Here is a 19,813-nt window from a genome sequence, read left to right on the forward strand (position 1 = left end):
AAGAATAAAACATGACTTTTCAAGAAACTCAGCTATGGAAAGCAAAGAGGGTAGGAAGCTACAGGGACACCCTAAATGTAGGAAGGATTTGTTTTGCTAAATATGGCAAAGATATGAATACATTTAAAAGAGAAAGATGTCAGGATAGAGGACAGAAAAAAAAAAAAGAGAGAAGTGACAGAAAAATAACCCTGAACAGGCAGAAGAGGTGAAATCCAAAACATAAAAAGAGGGCTTAGCCATGGAAAGGAGGAAGAACACATCTCCCACCAAGACTAGAGAGAAGTAAGTAAAGCCAGGTGAAAATGAAGATTAATATGGTACTAGGGTAGGAATTAGAACAGGAAGTTGAAGGGAATCACCTGTGACAGCCTCAAATAGAAAGAGAGAGTGTCTGCTGAAAGAGGCAGAGGGACCGATAACAAAGGCTCTAATAGTTATAGAGAATGAAGTAGTTGTCTGGAGACAGGTAGAAAAACGTCAGGTAAGTACTCAGGATCCAAATAAGTTGGGGACTACAAATTTGTCCCAGCCACAATCTACAAGTTTCTGCCAGTAATGCTCAGTAGCTGAGATACAGGAATAAAGGAGCATTAACAACTAAATTGATTAAGATGGGGACTTTCTAAACTTAAGGTCAATGGGGCTAGGAAGTGACTGAAATGGCAGATTATGCGGATTAGGCTGGATTCAGAATAAACAGATATAAGAAGGGGGCTAAGAATGTCAGAAAAAAATCCATAAAGGTCAAAGGACTAAAGGGCTTAGGGCCAAAACAAGGCATTGTGGGAATAAAGTGAGAAAGTTACTATTCTATTACAGACCAGTATTTCAGAGGTGGTGAATACAGGCATGGGGGGCTGGTGGTGGCTGATGAATGGAGGTGAAAGCTGACAGAATTGAGATCATCAAGGAATTAGAAGGTTAGGCTATAGACTACTTATTCAATACAATGACAATTCAACCAGAATAACAAGACTTGCAAATAGGGGAAAAAAGATTAAAAACGGTGAGAGCGGAATAGGCTTAAACTTCAAAGTAGAAAGGGTTTTGTCCACAGGATAGAAGAGTATTTGTAAGCATAAGTTTATCAGTTCTTCTCTTGACTTGTACAGTAAGCAAAGTGACAAGCAGAGATTATGCTGGTCTCTAATGCAAAACCTTAGTATCTAGCACAATGACTGGCATATTGCAAGTTCTCAAATGGTTCAATAAAAGAAGGAATGGAAGAAGTATGACCAATCTGTGAGTCAAAACACCTCTGGCCAAAGGTTCTAAAATTTAGTGTGGGCTGAACAAATGCCATGTAACAGTATTACATTTAACAGTATTCTGCTTCCAGAGTACATTTCTGTTGCAACTGGCAGGATAGAGAGGTAGGTGAGTCTTTTCATTCCACCATGAGCAAATACCAAAACGGGTCAATTCCTGTACGGAGTAAAGAATCCTAGGAAAACTGATAAATCCAGATAGAAGGTCCAGATACAAATAACTCATTTAAGATAAGGAGACACCTAGTTCTCCTCTGATTTCATCTTTAAGGTTGGAAAGAGGTATAATCTTACCAAATTTTGAGGTCAGGAGGATTAGTAGTCTAGCTTCCAAAGTAATAAAATAAGAAACTCAAAGGGAGCATACAGTCATGCTATATAGGGACTTAGGAATTAAAACCCTGCACTTAAACTCTAGTAGCCTCTCCACTTTCATTATTTTTGCTGGGGGTGTGTTTCCAGAGACAGCAAGGAAAGAATGCAATAGTATCTGATTCTGTCCCAGCTTGAGGAAAGAAAAACCCTAAGAGTAAGAAAGAGTGGTGACTAAGCAAAAGGAGAGGAAAGCAAGTTACATCTTATAACCTTGGCCCCAAAAGGAGGCCTGACATTTAGTAGGAATTAAGTTTATGGATCTCCCAATACACCGTGCCCACTATCAGTGGAGGAAAAAACCTCAAAATCCTCTCCTTTTCATTAAAGATATCAGCACCAAAAACAAGCTTCATTCAAGATAGAATTATGACTAATTATGGTCACCCCTGATTATCAGACATAAATAATCATATCAAAAGGAATGGATTACTCTAAGAATCTTTGACAGGTACTTCTTTCAACATTTCTAGAACAAGCATTATTATACTATCTCCAATTCTATACCTGTTTCATAGATTAAAAATATCATTGGTCTCAAATGATTCTAATGGGAAAGCCAGATAGCAGATTAATCCCGATTTACTGTTACAGAAATTAATGTTCAGAATATCTAAATGGCTTCTTTAAGACAATCACCAATAAGTTGTGGTCACAGTACTTGTTCCTCAGCTTTTAAATTAAGAAGTCACTTGTACTACTTATGTTAAAATCAGGAAGATAAACCAAAATACTACAAACTGTCATTTTTTCAAGTAATTTTGATTGTCTTTTAATATAGTTTTCTAACAAAACTTGTTTCAAGACCGCTTTTTTCAGAAATTAATCCCAAATCCAAAGAACAAGAAACCAAATGCACATAATCCACCTTCAATAAAACTAGGAAATGTGTTAACTCCACACCTCAAAAGGTGATGACAGAATTGGGATAAAGCAATGGTACATGACTTTGTGGAGTAGAATACGATCAAACCTAAATGCCTGCAAAGAGGAATAACTCAAAAAATTTGTTTCCATTTATAGAACCCTAGCAGGGTTAAAAAATTAGAGGCAAAACTAAAAAGAAAGAAAAGGAAAAAATTAGTCATTAGGGACTACAGAAAGCAGAAGGTAGAGGACTGAAAAACTGGGAGAGTAACTGCAGCCTGCATAAAGAACAGACAGACCAAAAATGTTCCCATCCCCACACCAAACAGCTAGGGAACTACCAATTGGAGAAATGTACTCTCCCGAAAAAAAGTGAAGGACCAGATACAGAGTGAAGTGTTAAACTTAAAGACCTGACTTTAGTAAAAGTCCACATCTAGCTCCAGAATGCTTTTCACAGGTGAAAGAACAGAGGGTCTTCCTCAGCACCAAATGATCCATACCAGAGAAAAGACCTACAGACACTGCTATTTTGAAGTCTCAATTACCAGCTAATCCCATGACTGCCCTACAAAGAAGTCTACATACATAGAACTTCTGAAAAGGTTTTCAGAGTTCCACTCTTAAATATGACCAACTAATGAAGGACAGCAGACATCTACAGAAAGCCTTTGATATGGAAGAAACTAAAAAAAAAAAAGAAAAATAGGAACTTGGAAAACAGACACAATGCATGGAAAAAAGAACATTTCAAAGAATTATAATTAAAACACTCACAGGAATAAGAGAAGATACTATACTCATAAGAAAGGTTGCTATAAAAAGAAAAAACACCAGAAAGAGCTCTGGGGAACTACAAATAGGATAGCTAAAAAGAAAATCAGTAAAAGGACTAGAAAATAATTTTTAGAAAAAATTTCAGAAAGTAAACAAAAAGACAAAGAAATGAACAAATGGAAAAGAAAAATAGATAACCCAGCGCAGGAGGTCCAACATCCAACTGAAATTCTAAGAAGAGAATAGAGTAGAAAGGAAAATTATCAGAGACCATACAAGAAAATTTCCTAGAGCTGAAGGAACAAAACTTTTAAGATTAAAAGAGTGAAAATAAATAAAATAATAAGAATCAAAGTAAGACACATCATGGTAAAAATTTACAACATCAGAAATAAAAAGAAAATCTTTAATATCTTCAAAGGAAAATAAATCTATAAAGGATTGGGAGTCAGAATGGCAAGGGACTTCTCAACAGAAATATTCAACTCTAGATGAAAATGGAGCAAAATCCTGAAAATGATTTTCAACTTTAAAATCATACCAAACAATCAAGTAAGTATAAAAGTATAATATGGAAATTTTCAAATATGCAGTATTTTCAAAAACATTTACTCTCATGTACTCTTTCTCAGGAAGCCTGTAGTAGATAGTCACTAAAACAAGGGAATGATATGGATTCCAGGAGACAAAGGATCCAACATTGAAGGGGCCAACAGGATTCCAAGGACTGTGGCGAAGGGAAGTCCAGTAATGAGAGCTATGCCTAGAGAGCTTTCAGCACAGATGGGAACAGGGAGACAGAAGGTTCCTATGGGATGTGTCTAGGAAAATAAATGGCACTAAAGATTATTTAATAAGTATGACCATAGAACATTGGCCTGAAAGGTGTTTTACAGAGTTGTTGGAAGAGGATGAGAAAGGAGGGAGTAAAAAAGAGTAAAATAAGAAGTCAATACACAATTCTAAAACTGCTGAAGGAAGCAGTAGCAGAATATGCTTATTACTTAGAAATATGGAAAGCTGAACAAAAGGCTAAAAGAGTTATCTGACAGGATATTTGAAAAAGCTCTCCTTTTCTCCCTCATAACACAGAAATAAAACAGGAGTCAATAATGAAACATATCCCACATTCTAAGAAGACTTAAAATTGTGTTAGAAATAATTTTTTGACTGAGAATTTCAGGCCAAAATGTAGATTTTATAGCAATTAAGAATATAATAATGGGGGGAAGGAGGAAAGGAATCACCTTTTTAAGCACCTTCATGGCAAATATTTTCCCAGTATTTGCTCCTGTTACTTTACGCACTTGAAAAACCTGTATAAAAAATAAAAAGTGTGTCTGTTATTACAAGTTAAACTATGCTAGTAACTCTGCCTTAATTCCTACTTATAAAAACCAAATGATACAGTAGCTTATATTCTTATAAAAACTATTTACACAAAGAACTGTGCAAAAATGATGAAATAAAGAGCAGACTATACTACAAAGATTTAGTAGTGAAATCTGCCACACAACATGGGACTTTTCTGTTTGGTCTGCTGACATCTGCTGGCAAAGTTGGGCAATGACTGTCTAATGATCACTCCATGTTACTTTATACATAAAATCCAAGTTTGCTTAGAAAAAACTATAATCAGGGTTCCTAGAAACATAATACCAAACTTAAAAATTACAAAACATTTCATAAATTTCTTTGAAGGATGCCACTATTCTTACTTCACATAAAACAGTTTAATAATAGACAGACATTATCATTTACCTATCCCTTAAAATGACTAGCTATATAAAACACTTCCATGCAGCAGCTAAAATATGTGACTCAGAGTACATGTGTTACACATTCAAGATGATTGGAACACATTAGATGAGTCCTTATCCTGCCAATAAACTACAAATGTCATCTTTGCAAAAATTAACACTATGTAATAGCATAAATACTTAAACTTAATCCTAAATATTAAATGTATTACTAAATACATACCCTTTGCTGGTAACTAGGGATAGATAGCTATTCAAATTCTATTTTTTGATACAGAATGGCTAGGTATAAATTTTCTTGGGAAGAACACACAAAGGTGAAGTCTTAAATTTAAAATCCTTAGGCAAAACTATGAACCTAAAAAGGTCTCTTCACCTTCTTTTCCCATCTTTTATTCTTCAGCTTCCCTAACTCCATTGCTCCAGACACTACAGGTCAAAGAAAACCAATTCAGCTTAAGGTCTCAGTAGCAGTTAACAATTTAATGTGCCATGCCTCTTGAAAATAAGGAGTCGTTTGTTTTTTAAGAGAATACCTAGAGAGGGTACCATTTAACCAAAGAAAGGAGTGAGTCCTCTAATAATAGACTGCCTGGCACAGCTGCCTATTTATTTATTCAACAAACATCGACAGCGTGTCTACTAAGTGACAGGCTTTTATGTGTATGGTGATAGAAAGGGGAGAACTTCTGTACACCCCTCAAATAATACCAGATAAATGATCAGACCCTTTGCTGATTGCTAGAAAACAAAGACTGAAGAAGACTCCTGGATCCCCTGGGTTTTAACCAGGGTATAAAAATTAATCTACCCAAGACAGATAAAGGTCTCATTTAAAAAATTCTTCCTACCTTTCCATAGCCCCCTTTACCAAGTACCCGAAGTAGCTCAAAACATTCTGGTCTGATTTTTTCTGGCCCTCTGTTCACACTAGTTTCTGAAATTTCAAATTTTTCACAATGTTCCATGCCACTGGGGAGAAAAGCAAAAACCAAAAGTAAATTCACAAAGTTAAATTACCTTCAGCATATTGTTAGAAAGAGCAGAGATATGTAATCCAATTAAGGAAAAGGAAAAAAATATATGATAGCAAATTTACTATCTGTGATGTAAGCAAACTAATGAGTCACTGACATGGTAGATCAAGATCTACCATGTAGCTTGATATTTGTTTGCTTATCTGCTTATTTAAAGAATATGCTATCAATTATTCATTTTCATAAGCATTAAGCATCCCCAAACAAAGATAAACTTGAATAAGTATTATTAAATTGACAAAGGAAAATGTCTTCTAGTTATTCAAATTTACTTCATTCAAAATACATAAGATTAGGTATTATCCAATTTCATTTGGCAACTTCAGAAAATCTGGGAGTTTTCTAAAAGCAACCAATTAGTTCAAGTTTTTATGCTACAAAAATTCTTGCTAATAAATGTATCCATGCATCTTCTTAGTTTGATTTAAAGATGCCAATAAGGATGGCAATTTTGTCTGTCATATAAATGCTTTCTATATGAGTAATCTCAATCTCCCCTAACCCAAGGCTTTTTCCATAAGGGTAGGGTACAGGGCAGATCAATCACCATACTCATCCAATGGAGCTTGACTAAAATGACTTAAGACTTTACTAATCTCTGTTTGAATGATGTTTTATAAGCAGAACAAGAAACTAACTTCAGGGGGCATTTCTAAAAGTTTTATTTTTCAGTAAGGTTGTTCTCTACATTAAATAAAAATTCTTAACCCACTCAGACTCATATTCACTATACTTCGAATTTGAATTTTTTTTTTGAAAATCCATACATCCTTTAAAAATCCTGGATATGTTATTAGTGGTGCCGAACTCAATAAACCATAGCTATATATATGACTAGATATTTGAGAACAGGTTATTAGAATCACATGATAACTATGAACTGGAGCTGATATAATCCACTTGCAGGAAAGACAGCACAAAGAAATCTTTTCATATATACTTACAGTTCATATGGTCCAACTCCCCCATGGTCCATGCTTTCATTTAACTGACCCTGAAAAATACATTAAAAATTTAAAAATAAATCATCTCATAAACATGAAAAATTTGAAGCTTCACCTCACTACTGAAGGAGAATGAAATAAACCAGCTTAAAAATTCTCAAAGCTTTAATAACATGCATATGTGGTGATAAGCAAAATAAGTTAAGCAAAGAATGCTATGGAAATTTCAATTTTAGTTTTATATGACAACTAAGCTGTAGATACTACTTGTCAATGATCTACAAACAAAACCAGGTGAGTTTTTCCTCACAGTGGAATACAAAAAAATATATTTTGTATTATGAAATTATAGGCATCACATTCTAAGTATGAGTTACTAAATAAATCAAATGATTTCTACAAAGTGCTATTCTAATCTGCTTCTGATATGTAAGACTAACAGTGCTATAAGCCTTATCTAACTACAACCTAACTAAGCCACAACCAGATACTACAGTATACAAGGTGGCTGATCAAAGCAAAATAATTAAGCAAATTGTTAGAAATCATGCTGGCCATACATTTATTCTGACCACAGTATAAATGGGTGACAAAATTTAATTAATTAACCTCTGTACACTAACAATGAACATCAAAACTGAAATTAACAACTCCATTCACAAGAGAATCAATAAGAATAAAATACTTAGGAAAAAAATTAATAGAAGGAGTGCAAGACTTGTACACTTGACACCTATAAATCCTATAAAACATCACTGAAAGAAATTAAAGGCCTAAAAACATCAAAAGACATAACATGTTCATACATCAGACAACTTAATATTTTAAGATGGCAATACTAACCAAATTGGTCTACAGATTTAACTCAATCCTACCAAAATCCCAGATTCCTTTGTTGCAGAAATTGACATGCTGATCCAAGGTGTATACAGAAATGCAAGGGAACTAAAATAGCCAAAACAATATTGAAAAAGGAGGACAAAATTGTAGGACTTCCTGATTTCAAAATGTACTACAAAGCAACAGCAATCAAGGCATAAGGATAGACACAGATTAATAAAATATAAGTGAAAGCCCAGAAATAAACACATTTACAGTCAACGAATTTCAGACAAAGATGCCAAGGAAATTCAAGAGGAAAGAGGCAGTCTTTCAATAAATGGTGCTGGGACAACTGGACATCCACATGCAAAAAAAGATTTACTATGGATCCCTATTTCACACCATCCACAAAAATTAATTCAAAATGGATTACAAAACTAAAGCAAGAGTTAAAACTGTAAAACTCCTTAAAAAACCTGGAAGGGAATAAATCTTCATGATCTTAGGGTAGACAATGATTTTTTAAGACAAGTCAGTGGTACAAATGGTTAAGGAAAAAATTGATAAACTGGACTTACTCAAAATTTAAAACTTGCACTTAAAAAGACACTACCATGAACTACAGCAAATAATCCTAAAATTCCTTTGGAACCACAAAGACCCTGAAAAGCCAAAGCAACCTGAGAAAGAAGAATAAAGCTGGAGGCATAATACTCCCTGACTTCAAGCTATACCACAAAGCTACAGTAATCAAAACAATTTGGTACTGGCACAAGAACAGACTCATAGATCAATGAAACAGAATAGAGAGCCCAGATATAAACCCACGCATATATGGCCAATGTATGATTAAGGAGCCATGAACATACAATGAGGAAAAGACAGTCTCTTCAATAACTGGTGTTGGGAAAACTAGGCAGCTACATGCAACATACATAAATAACTAACACCACACACAAAAGTAAACCTGAAATGGATTAAAGACCTAAATGTAGATATGAAACCATAAAACTCTTAGAAGAAAACAGGCAAAAATCTCCTGAACATAAGCATGAGCAATTTTTTTCTGGACACATTTCCCCAGGCAAGGGAAATAAAATAAAAAATCAACAAATAGACTACATCAAACTAAAAAGCTTCTGTACAGCAAAGGAGACCATCAGCAGAACAATAATGCATCCTACAGTATGGGAGAATATATTTGTGAACAACTCATCTGATAAAGGGTTAACAACCAAAATATATAAAGACCTCATACACCTCAACACCCAAAAAAACAGATAACCCAATTAAAAACCGGGCAGAGGACCGGAACAGACATTTCTCCAAAGAAGAAATACAAATGGCCAATGAGCACCTAAAAAGATGCTCCACATTGCTAATCATCAGGGAAATGCAAGTCAGAACTATAGTACATTATCACCTCATACCAGTTAGAATGGCCATTATCCAAAAGACAGTAAATAACAAGTATTAGTGAAGATGTGGAGAAATGGGAACCCTCCTACACTGTTGGTGGGAATGCAAATTGGTGCAGCCACTGTGGAAAGCAATATTGGAGGTTCCTCCAAAAAATAAAAATAGAAATACTATTTGATTCGGTAATTTCACTTCTGGGAATTTACCCGAAGAAAACAAAATCCCTGATTCAAAAAGATATATGTACCCCTATGTTTACTGCCTCATTATTTACAATAGCCAAGATATGGAAGCAACCAAAGTGTCCTTCAATAGATAAATGGATAAAGATGTGGTACATATATGCAGTGGAATATTATTCAGCTATAAAAAAGAAAGAAATTCTGCCATTTGAACATGGATGGACCTAGAGGGTTTTATGCTAAGTGAAATAAGCCAGGTGGAGAAAGACAAATTGCACTTACATGTGCAATCTAAAAACAAAACAAAACAAAATGAACAAAATAGCAATAGACTCACAGACAATGAGAAGTGACTGGTAGTTACCATAGGGGTGGGGTTGGAGTGGGTGGGTGGGGACGGGGATAAAAGGGCACAAAAATTCTCAGTCATAATATAAGTTGGTCATGGGGATGGCAGTACAGCATGAAGAATATAGCCAATGATTCTATAACATCTTTCTATGTTGACAGATAGTAACTGCACTAGTTGGGGTGAGGATTTAATAATACGAATCACTGTTGAATCATTGAGTTGTATACTTGAAACCAATACAATTTTATATCAACTATACTACAATAAAAAAAGTTTTAATAAAAAATTAAAAAGACATTATCAAGAAAGTGAAAAGAAAACCCACAGTATAAGAATATATAAGAACTTCTACAACTGAATAATTAAAAAAATAAATAATCCAATATTTTTAAGAATGAGATAAGATCTAAATAGGTATTTCTCAGACACACAAATGGGCAATAAACACATGAAAATATGGTCAGTATCATTAGCCATTTGGAAAATGCAAACCAAAACTACACTGAGATCCCACTTCATAACCACTACGATGGCTATAATTAAAAAGAGAAAAATAATGAGTTTGGTAAGAATGTAGAGAAATTGGGAACCTCATACACTGCTGGTGGGGATGTAAAATGGTACAACCACTTTGGAAAACATTTTGGCAGTTTCTTCAAAAATTAAACAGACTTACCATATACTCCAGCAAATCTACTCCTAGGTATCTACTCAAGAGAAATGAAAAATATATGTTCTACAAAGACTTGGACAGAAATGTTCATAGCAGCATTATTCACAATAGTCAAAAAATGGGAACAACACAAGTAAACATTAACTGGTAAAATGATAATAAAATGTGGTTAATCCATACAATGGGATACCATTTGGCCATAAACAGGAGTGAAGTACTGATAGAAACTACAACATTGATGATCCTCAAAAACATCATGTTAAGTGAAAGAAGCCAGACACAAAGGCCATACTATACTGTTACATTTATATGGGATGTCCAGAAATGACAAGTGTACAGAGATGGGAAGTAGACTAGTGGTTGCCTAGGGCTGGGGTGGCAATGAGGAGTAGCTGTAAATGGGCCCAGTGTTTCTTTGCAGGGTGATACAAATGTTCTAAAACTAAATTGTGATAGTTGTACAACTCTATAAATACACTACAAGTCACTGAATTTTAAAATAATAATAAATTGGTAGCAAAAATTCAGTTATTTATAAAATACAGCTTTAAAATTAGTATTCTTGAATAGTGTGATTATAAACTCAATTTATACAAACGGGTATCACTAAATTGAAAAAAAGGCTCTAAAAATTGGCAGTTTTAAAGTTTTTATTGAACATTTTGGAATAATTCAAAAAATATTTAAATGAACACATCTTTCTTCAAAGGTACTAGTACACAGTCAAGCTACACAAAGAAAACTGATAGTATTCTTACACAATGGATGCTCAAATGTCCAAAAAAAAACCCCTTTTTAGTCATAACTTGCTTATGGAGTGAACGGGTCAGGATGAAGTCTAAGCCACTAAGGGATGTATGTTTCATGATTAGACTGGGGCAAATGGATGGGATAGTATCAAGTGGAAAAAATTCTTGCCTTTCAACTTGATACAGTTTCTTTTTTGTGCTGGGTAGGGTTTGGGGTGGTTATAGCTGAAGTGTTTTTTTGTCTGCTGCTTCATATGATGACAACTTCCCTTTAAAGACAGACTAATTTCTCTCAAAGATGATACACTAATACTATTTAATTGTTTTTCTTTCATGTTAGTTTTACTTAATTCTAAATTAAAGACCACATAGTAGTTAAAACTGAACTATGACTTTGAAGCCACCTAGAAGGATATGCCCAGTGGCTGTTTCATTTCCGGAGCTGGCCAGGCCTGTATTACCACCTGCATCTGTGCTTATAACTTCCTACCGTTACCTTCTGGACCAGAAGCATTTGAGGCACAATTGCTACTTAGTGTTACTTTAAAAAAGTCTCACACCAGAAGCATCAAGCAAACACTATGTAAGACATACCAACAACTCTTTCATAGGAAACTGAATTCAGATTTTTTTCTGCTGCATTAAGCTTCGTAACCCATCCAATTATGTTTTTGTTTGTCACTATGATTGACAAAGTGAAATACTGCTCCTTAAGGTACTATTCAAAATACACTGCTTCAAACTAGCCCAGTAAAATGACTACTGCAAAACTTTAAAATTGTATATAAATTCAAGTTAATGTGCCTAAAGTCCCAATGAAAGAGAGTATGTTTTATACATATTTAAGGGAATTGTTACAGAATGGGTGAAATATCTTTAATCAGGGTATTAATTAAATCATTTATCCACTTGCCTGGCTGTTCACAGATATTTCCTTATAAAATAAGGTTTGGTAATTCAGATGAATTGGGGAAAAGGGGTAAACCTTGCCCAAAATCTTGGGCTATTTAAAAATGCCTTATGGTATGTATCCATTATAATGCATTGATAAAAAGATGTTTTTCTAAAATTTTTCATAACCATGAATATTTGAATAATACTATCTATATAGCACTTTGTTTCTCAAAGCACTAAAAATTTTTTAACTTTTTGCTCAATAAAAATCTAATATCCCAACCGGAAGCTCATGCAGTAAACCTCTGTGACTATGTCAAATTTTGAATCAGTAGAATAACAAACTTAATTGCATTATAATTTTCTATTAGTCTTTTAACCTTGTGTCTCCACAGAAAGCAGAGGTTTCCAACACTTTCATAATCTAACGAAAATCTCAAAAGGACAACTTTCTTAGTTTCAACTCGCTGTCCCCAAATTATACCATCACTAGTGAAACAAACAAACAAACAAGAACCAAACCCAACCTCCCAAAAAAACTCTCTTGCCATTGATATAGATGAGGGTAAACTTGAATGCTTGGTTCCTTGGCAATGAGTAACACTGACAAGCTGTATTTCCATGCACTAGATAACTGCTTAATATGCCAGAATATTTTGAGTACAGTACTTTATATACTTCATCTCACATAATTCATTTTATAGAGAAAAAAGTGTTAACAAGATTAAACAGTTTATGCTAGGTCACACAGTCAGTGAGCATGGCTGGAGGGATCTGAATTCACTTTGACACACCACACAGAGGTACATTATGAACACGACTAGTAAATGAAATGAATAACCTGTGCAATGATGCTTGCTGAATTGAGTCAGAAGACACTACCACTAATTATCTATGTGATCTTGGGCAATCATCTTTCTGGGCCTATGCCTCAGTTTCCTTACTATAAAAAAGTGAGATTACTCTGATATGTACCAATGTTTAAAAAGTTTGTGTACTGAAGGTTATAAATTCACAAATAGCTGGAATATTAATTCTATTATTATAAGTTCACAAAAGCCAGATTTTCCAAGAATCTGAACTTCTCTCATTTTTCAAAATTTTTATATTTTATTCTAGAGAAACCTGGATGTCCCTGATTCTCCTTGAGTGGCCAACCCAATCGCACTCCAACTCTTTTTACTTGTCTACCTTGAGGCAGGCACCTCTTGGTACAACACACTCAAAAGAAACATTTTCAACTCCAGAAGCACTGCTAAATAAGATATACTTGGCTGAAGGTTCTTCCTCGAAATCTTCTTTAACACCTTTGCTCTTTCCCCAAAGCTCCTCTTCCCAGGATAATGAGCACATTTCTTTCTCTTCGTTACTTCCACTTATTTCTCTGTTCTCTTCCACACCCTCTCAAAATCCTATTTGCTTGTACCCAGCAAAACAAATGTCTAGTTGTTGGCCAAAACACATCCCAACAAGTCCCAGTTCATGACAGTATCTTAACACAGTATTTTACTTCCAAACCCTTTCACTACTGATAAACCCATGGTCTAGAAATCCTACCAGTTCAACTGATGCAGATTTACAAAGCACCCTTTCCTACCCAGTTTTCCCCTCTGCCCTTCTTCAAACCACTACCATATGGAGCCCATATAACTGATAGAGTATGTTATATGTAATGAAAGCAATCCCATATTTGTTTCAAATTTTATTTAGTGTATCACATGTTCCATTAAGAGGTTAACTGGGAATTCCATACACAAATATATTTAAATGTATACATCTCAATATCCACCTTCCAAACTGTATGACTGATTTACACTCATTTGATTATGCAAAGAACAGTATTATTTTAGCCCACTTAGTTTCTTAAAGTATTCGAAGTTCTTTGTATATAGCTTCTCAATCTTTTGTCAACAAGCAGGGCACAAATTACTGGCCAGAGGAGGAAAATTGGGTGAGGGAAAGGGAAGCCCCTTAGTAGGTAGAGCAAACATCTGACAATCAGTCATTAACCAACCTACTCATCTAGAGAAGATAATTTAGAATCTAAATTACCATTAGGTTATCCTTCATGACAATTTGCCCAGAATAAGTGACTTAGCATGACAACATCATTTTTGAACTTCAGATGCAATCTGTGATTTTTCAGTCTTGAAAAAAGAATGGTATCCCATATAACAAACTACTAAGACAGCAAAGGTAAAACCAAGCTATGCATTAGGAAAAACAGTTCTAAATTTAGTGTTCTAAATTACAGCAAGGAAAGCCCTCACACCACCATTCACAAGTCTCAGTTCAAGCAATTTATTTTTGGCAAGCCAAATCACAGCTGTCAATGCTGGTTTTTTTCCACCCCAAAATTACACAAATTTGAAAAAATGTAGACATCTTCAACTGGGGGAAAAGTCAGTTACAAATGCCGTGTGTCGTTATAAAATGATTTTTTTAAGTCACACGGAAGGGGTTTAAAAAAAAAAAAAGCAAACAAACAAACCCTGGAAGATGCAGCAGAGCCCCCTTGCTCCCGAATTAAAACTCCTGGTGGCTGTAACAGCAGCGGCAGCGCTACTCCCGACAGAAGTTTTCAGCTGTCACTTCTAACAGCTGAGCGCTTCCTAGGAGAGAAGCGACAGGCCGAGAAGAGAGGTGGTTGTGGGAGGTCAGAAGGTTTAATACTTGAAACCTTATCCTCGAAGGGGAACCCTTCCCGCTTCACCTGCACTTACGGGACACCCAGCAAGCGCAGTCCCCCTCCCCCAGCACACGCTTACAGCACTCGCGCCCACACTTAAGTCCAACAGCTCGAGGAATCCAGCACGCGCCCTTTCTCGATCCCTCCACGAACAGACTGCTTCAGGCTGCGCTGACCTCGGGCTCAGGGGCGCTACCTGCACCTGCGAGCCCCTAAGCGGCCTCACACCTAAGGGCCAGGACCGCCCCGCCCGCTCCCCTGCCTCGAGCCGCGCGGCACCTGAGCTTCTCCGGGAGACTACTCGCGCCACGCAGGGTCTCCGCGCTCTCGGACGCGCGGGGCTTCCACGGCCCACGCCAGCGCCCTGGCCCTGTCACCTCGGGCCCCCCGGGACCCCGGGCCTCACCCCCTCCTCCAGCTCATCCTCAGAGCCCGCGTCCTCTGGCTGGTCCAGATCTATGTCAAACACTCCTGCCATGTCCTCAGCTTCCCTGTCTCGGAAGTCCGGCGCTGGGTAAAAGCCGTCCCGCCTCCGTCGTCGCCTCATGGGCCCGGACCTGCCGCAGCCACAGCCGCCGATGCCGCCATCACCGGCTGCCTGGGCTCAGTGCGTCTGCGCCTAGGCCGTAGACTGGCTCCTCAAGTTCAGCGCTGGAGCCTGCGCACAGGGTTCTGTGAAGCCGAACTGTGGGCAATGAACATGCGTAGAAATAATGCCAGGCGCCAAGTACTGGCAGAAACATGCGCAGAGCCACAGACGAGGCCTCTCTAGGAAGCCCGACCGTGCGAGTTTTCAGCTAAAGCGTTTGATGGACCGTGAGCATGCGTACCATGTCTTAAATTGATAAATTGAAATTGAACATGCCTGATTAACCATTCTGAACACGGAAAAAAATCCACAACAAAACTCTTCGTTTGTAGGACATGCGCATTCGTTCTCCGTAGGTTTAGTTTGGTGTTGAAAGTGAGCATGCGTGAAATGAGACGTTTGGCTCTCTGAAGTTTGAATAGGACAGAAGTCGCGCGTCCTGGGGCTGTCAGTGAGTGGGGTTAATGGGGAGCTTTTGAGGTTGGTGGGGAAAGGGAGAGGCTTTGCTTTGCTATATACTAGTTCACTATCCTTGCGGAAGTCACGTAACCTTTCAAAGCCTCAGTTTCCTTATCTGTAAAATGCGAATAGTGATACCTATTTTTTCAGGGTTGTTTGAAAATTATAAGTACAGACAGAGTCTGAATCACGAACCACTCTTCTTTCTAGTGCTGCATAGACCTGGTGTGAAGTCTTTACCAAAAATTGTTTCTTTTTATTGTTAAAAATAGTGAAGACTTGCTCTAATACTTCATCTTCCTTGCTGTCCTGACTGAGCTAAATACAAAGTCTTTCTTAAAGTGTTATTGTAGTTACCAGCCCAGAAAGGTGATTGGTGGAGACAGTAGTCATTATTTAGAAGAGAGAAAATTAATGTTAATGAAGTGTACCAATGTTGAGCTAACTTCTGTGTTTTATGTATCCCTGTCGTCTGAAACGTGTACTGTGAATTCCCTCAACCAGCATTCATTTCATTTTAAATGCATGTTTAGGAAAATTAAGATTACAAATCAGATTTTGTAAACTATGGAGCTGTGTATGAATGGATTTGTGTACAGTAAATCCCAAATTCCAAAAGCGTATAAAGAGAACAACTGTCTTGAATGATTGGCTTCTTAGACAACATAGCTATTTCATCTATAAGACTATATATATACATATATATATGGTGCTATACATATACTATATATACATGTATGTATACATACACATATATAGCACTTTAAAATTATACTTTTTACTGATGTATATTAACACATATGGCATTTTATTCCTTATGTATTGGTAATGTGGTAGTTCTCAAAGCCTATATTTTTCTGTTACAGGTTGCTCACTTTCTTAAAGGAATAGGCCGTGTTTGTGTCTCAGCATGTCAATAGTAACAATGCAGCTTGGTCAGTGTGGCAATCAGATTGGTTTTGAAGTGTTTGATGCTCTATTTAGTGACTCACACTGTCCCCAGGGACTCTGCTCTAAAAGAGAGAATGAGGCATACCAAGCATCTTGCAAAGAAAGATTCTTCAGTGAGGAGGAAAATGGAGGTATGTGTGGTCCACAGTCCTGTTCTTTTCTCTGACATAACCAGTCTCTTCAAAGCAAGGCCCTCCACCTGGTGTCTACACCCCATCCCTTCCTATCTTACTGGGAATGACTTGTCTCTCAGCCCTTTGTTTCTACATTAATAACTTTTGCCTCTCCAGTGGCATCTTTCTCTCTGCATCTGAGCTTGCTTAGAACTCATCAATCTAAAACCAAACAAACAAAATAAAATTTATCTCGACTGTAGCTTTTTTCTTCCATATCTCTTTGCCTTCTCATCTAAGTTTTCAAAGGAAAACGCTCTTTAACCAACTGTAATCCTGCTTCTCCTCTATAACACTGCTGAAGCTGCTCTAAGAAAAGTTCCCAGTGATCTCCTAATTATCAGATCCAATGGCTGCTTTTCTTTTTTTAATTGGCTTAACTTCTCTACCAAATTATATAACATTAACTATAAAACTCTCTTCTTGAAATGCCTTCTCCTTAGTCTCTGAACTTTTCTTCTCCAGTGGTTGCATCTCAGGCTTTTCTCTGTCCTCATTTGTATAGTTCTCTCTGGGAAGTTTCAGTTACTCTCCTAATTTGGTACATCTTTTACACTAGTGACTCTAAAATGGCAAGCCTAGCCTCTCTTGCGGACTGCAGACTGATTAGTGGACGTCTTCACCTATATCTCCCACATGTTCCCCAAACTCAGCATATCCGTATGCAAACACATTCATTATCTTTCCTTTAAAACTTGGGCACTTACTGCCCACATACCATCAGACATCAAGATTTGCTTAATTTACCTCTTATGTATCTCTTGAAACTCTTCTTCCCTTTCCATCTGCACTCTTATCACCTTAATGCCACTTCATTGTCTGGCTTTTGTCCTCTCTCACCCGGATTGTTTCAAGAAGACACTTCTTCTGAGTTTCCCTGCATAAACTCTCGTGTCTATCACATCTATCCTCCACATTGCTGTATTTAAAAATACGTCTGACTGTTCCTCCACTGCTTGAGCATTTGCAGTGGTTTCACATTGCCTAAAAGATAAATTTTAAGCTTCTAAGCATTGCATATAAGGACTTCCAAGATCTGAGCCCTGCCTGCTTTCCATCCCCAGCCATCACTTTTTTCACCCCCTCTTTCTCCATCTTCTGCTTCAACGATCCTGAGCTGCTTGCTGTGCTCATAGTATTTTGTACCTCTTGTCTTGGGTCGTATCACATCATACTGTGATTAAGTGTTGATGTGGTTTATCTCTCCCACTAGTCCTTCTAGAGCTTGATTGATGTGGTCTTCATCTCTGTATTCCCAGCACAGTATACAGCACACTGTAAGCACACAACAGATGTTTGTAGACCTGACAAGTCTACAAGTGGTCATTTTAGCCCACACTGATTCATCCTGCTTAATAGAATGCTACACATTATGAACCATCTGTATATATCTGCTGCTGCCCACCTCGATTTCTAAGCAGTATTATAGACCTTTCTATCCTCAACCGTTGGATTTTTTAACCTAGAAGTTTAGGCCCATAATTAACCCAAATAAGATATACGAAATATTTTTCTTTTGATTTTTTTTTTTCCTTTGTAGTTTCGATTGCCCGGGCTGTACTTGTTGACATGGAACCTAAAGTTATCAATCAAACAGTCACAAAGGCTGCCCAGTCTGGCCAATGGAAATATGGACAGCATTCATACTTCTGTCAAAAACAAGGTTCTGGAAACAATTGGGCATATGGGTAAGAATAATTCTCCAATGATTTTCAGTTTAGATACAGCTACATAGTTGATTAATAGACAGTGTAGTTAAAACCACACAGTTGATATACCAAGTGCATAATCTTGAAACTGCTTTTTTTAAAATTTAGATTGTGACTTCACCCAGGAGAAACTCTCATTCTATCTCATGTATGTCTGTGCTTCAGGTCTAGGTAATGATGGAACCAAGGATCTCTTGTAGCTGAGTATTCTACTTCACTGTCTTTCTGCCACCTAACTTATTATCGATACATTATCTTTAAGTGGCAGGTATTCCAGCTAACAGGAGAATATGACAAGGCAGTAGTATTTCTTGGGGTTCTTGGGAGAAATTCAATGTCTAGGGCTCAATCCAGAAACTCTATTTTAGTTGGTTTGGGATGAAGCCCAGATGTTGAGATTTAACATACAGCAAAGTTTGAGAACCACTGCTTTAGGGGTATTGTCTTGAATATTGAATATTATGTTGTGCCACAAACTTGCAGAACTACCTTTTAATTGAAGTTCCCAGCTAAAAGAATGGCTTATAAAAGAGAATTTTCTGTACCCAGTAAATTCACTACTAGCAGTCCTATTCACCTGTTATATATATTTAATTTGTATATTTAAAATGTTGTCAATCAGGGACAGTGCTTGTAATGGGGTATGTGGTGGGGACTTGATAATGGGGGGAATCTAGTAACTGCAATGTTGCTCATGTGATTGTATATTAATGATACCAAAATAAAAAATAATAATAATAAAAATTACAAAAAAAAATGTCAATCAGGATAGCTGTACCTTTCATGAGAGTTAGTTCACTTCCATAGATTTAAAAAGCCTTCTCTGTCCTTTATCTTTCTTTCTGTATTGCATGTCTCTGGTTTAAATTGAAAGGTGTTTGTTTCATTCCTATTGCATAGTTACTCTGTTCATGGACCCAGGCATAAAGAATCTATAATGAACCTAATTCAGAAGGAAGTGGAGAAATGTGACTCTTTGAGTGGCTTTTTCATCATAATGAGTATGGCTGGGGGCACAGGATCAGGACTAGGAGCCTTCATTACACAGAATTTACAAGATCAGTACTCAAACTCTTTGAAAATGAATCATATTATATGGCCTTATGGAACTGGTGAGGTATGAA

General features: G+C 36.7%; 2 protein-coding genes across 16 annotated transcripts in view; one reads left to right on the forward strand and one right to left on the reverse strand.

Annotated features, from left to right (window-relative positions):
• Positions 1-15,432, reverse strand: part of RPS6KB1 (ribosomal protein S6 kinase B1) — a 40,752-nt gene extending 25,320 nt beyond the window's left edge. For 2 of the 9 annotated variants that reach the window (XR_008997306.1, XM_036879909.2), the window contains exons 1-4: positions 15,215-15,430; positions 7,029-7,078; positions 5,899-6,019; positions 4,535-4,603 (exon numbers count right to left, since the gene is read on the reverse strand). Coding sequence is in view for 7 of the 9 variants with exons in the window: in XM_036879909.2 (XP_036735804.1) it covers positions 4,535-4,603; positions 5,899-6,019; positions 7,029-7,078; positions 15,215-15,355 (381 nt within the window). In the remaining 2 variants the exon portion in view is untranslated. Of the gene's footprint in view, positions 1-4,534; positions 4,604-5,898; positions 6,020-7,028; positions 7,079-14,610; positions 14,732-15,214 lie in introns of those variants that run through there. The other 7 variants (XR_008997307.1, XM_036879910.2, XM_036879912.2 and 4 more) reach the window with 5 other exon arrangements.
• Positions 15,433-15,511: 79 nt separating this feature from the next.
• TUBD1 (tubulin delta 1) overlaps positions 15,512-19,813 on the forward strand; it is a 31,441-nt gene continuing 27,139 nt past the window's right edge. The window contains exons 1-4 of one of the 7 annotated variants that reach the window (XM_036879895.2): positions 15,512-15,624; positions 16,723-16,938; positions 18,521-18,668; positions 19,590-19,806. In XM_036879895.2, the coding sequence (XP_036735790.2) occupies positions 16,767-16,938; positions 18,521-18,668; positions 19,590-19,806 (537 nt within the window). In that variant the 5' untranslated portion in view covers positions 15,512-15,624; positions 16,723-16,766. Of the gene's footprint in view, positions 15,849-16,722; positions 16,939-18,520; positions 18,669-19,589; positions 19,807-19,813 lie in introns of those variants that run through there. The other 6 variants (XM_036879893.2, XM_036879892.2, XM_036879897.2 and 3 more) reach the window with 6 other exon arrangements.

The sequence above is a fragment of the Manis pentadactyla genome, chromosome 4 (genome assembly GCF_030020395.1).
Source record: "Manis pentadactyla isolate mManPen7 chromosome 4, mManPen7.hap1, whole genome shotgun sequence".
NCBI classification, from domain to species: domain Eukaryota; kingdom Metazoa; phylum Chordata; class Mammalia; order Pholidota; family Manidae; genus Manis; species Manis pentadactyla.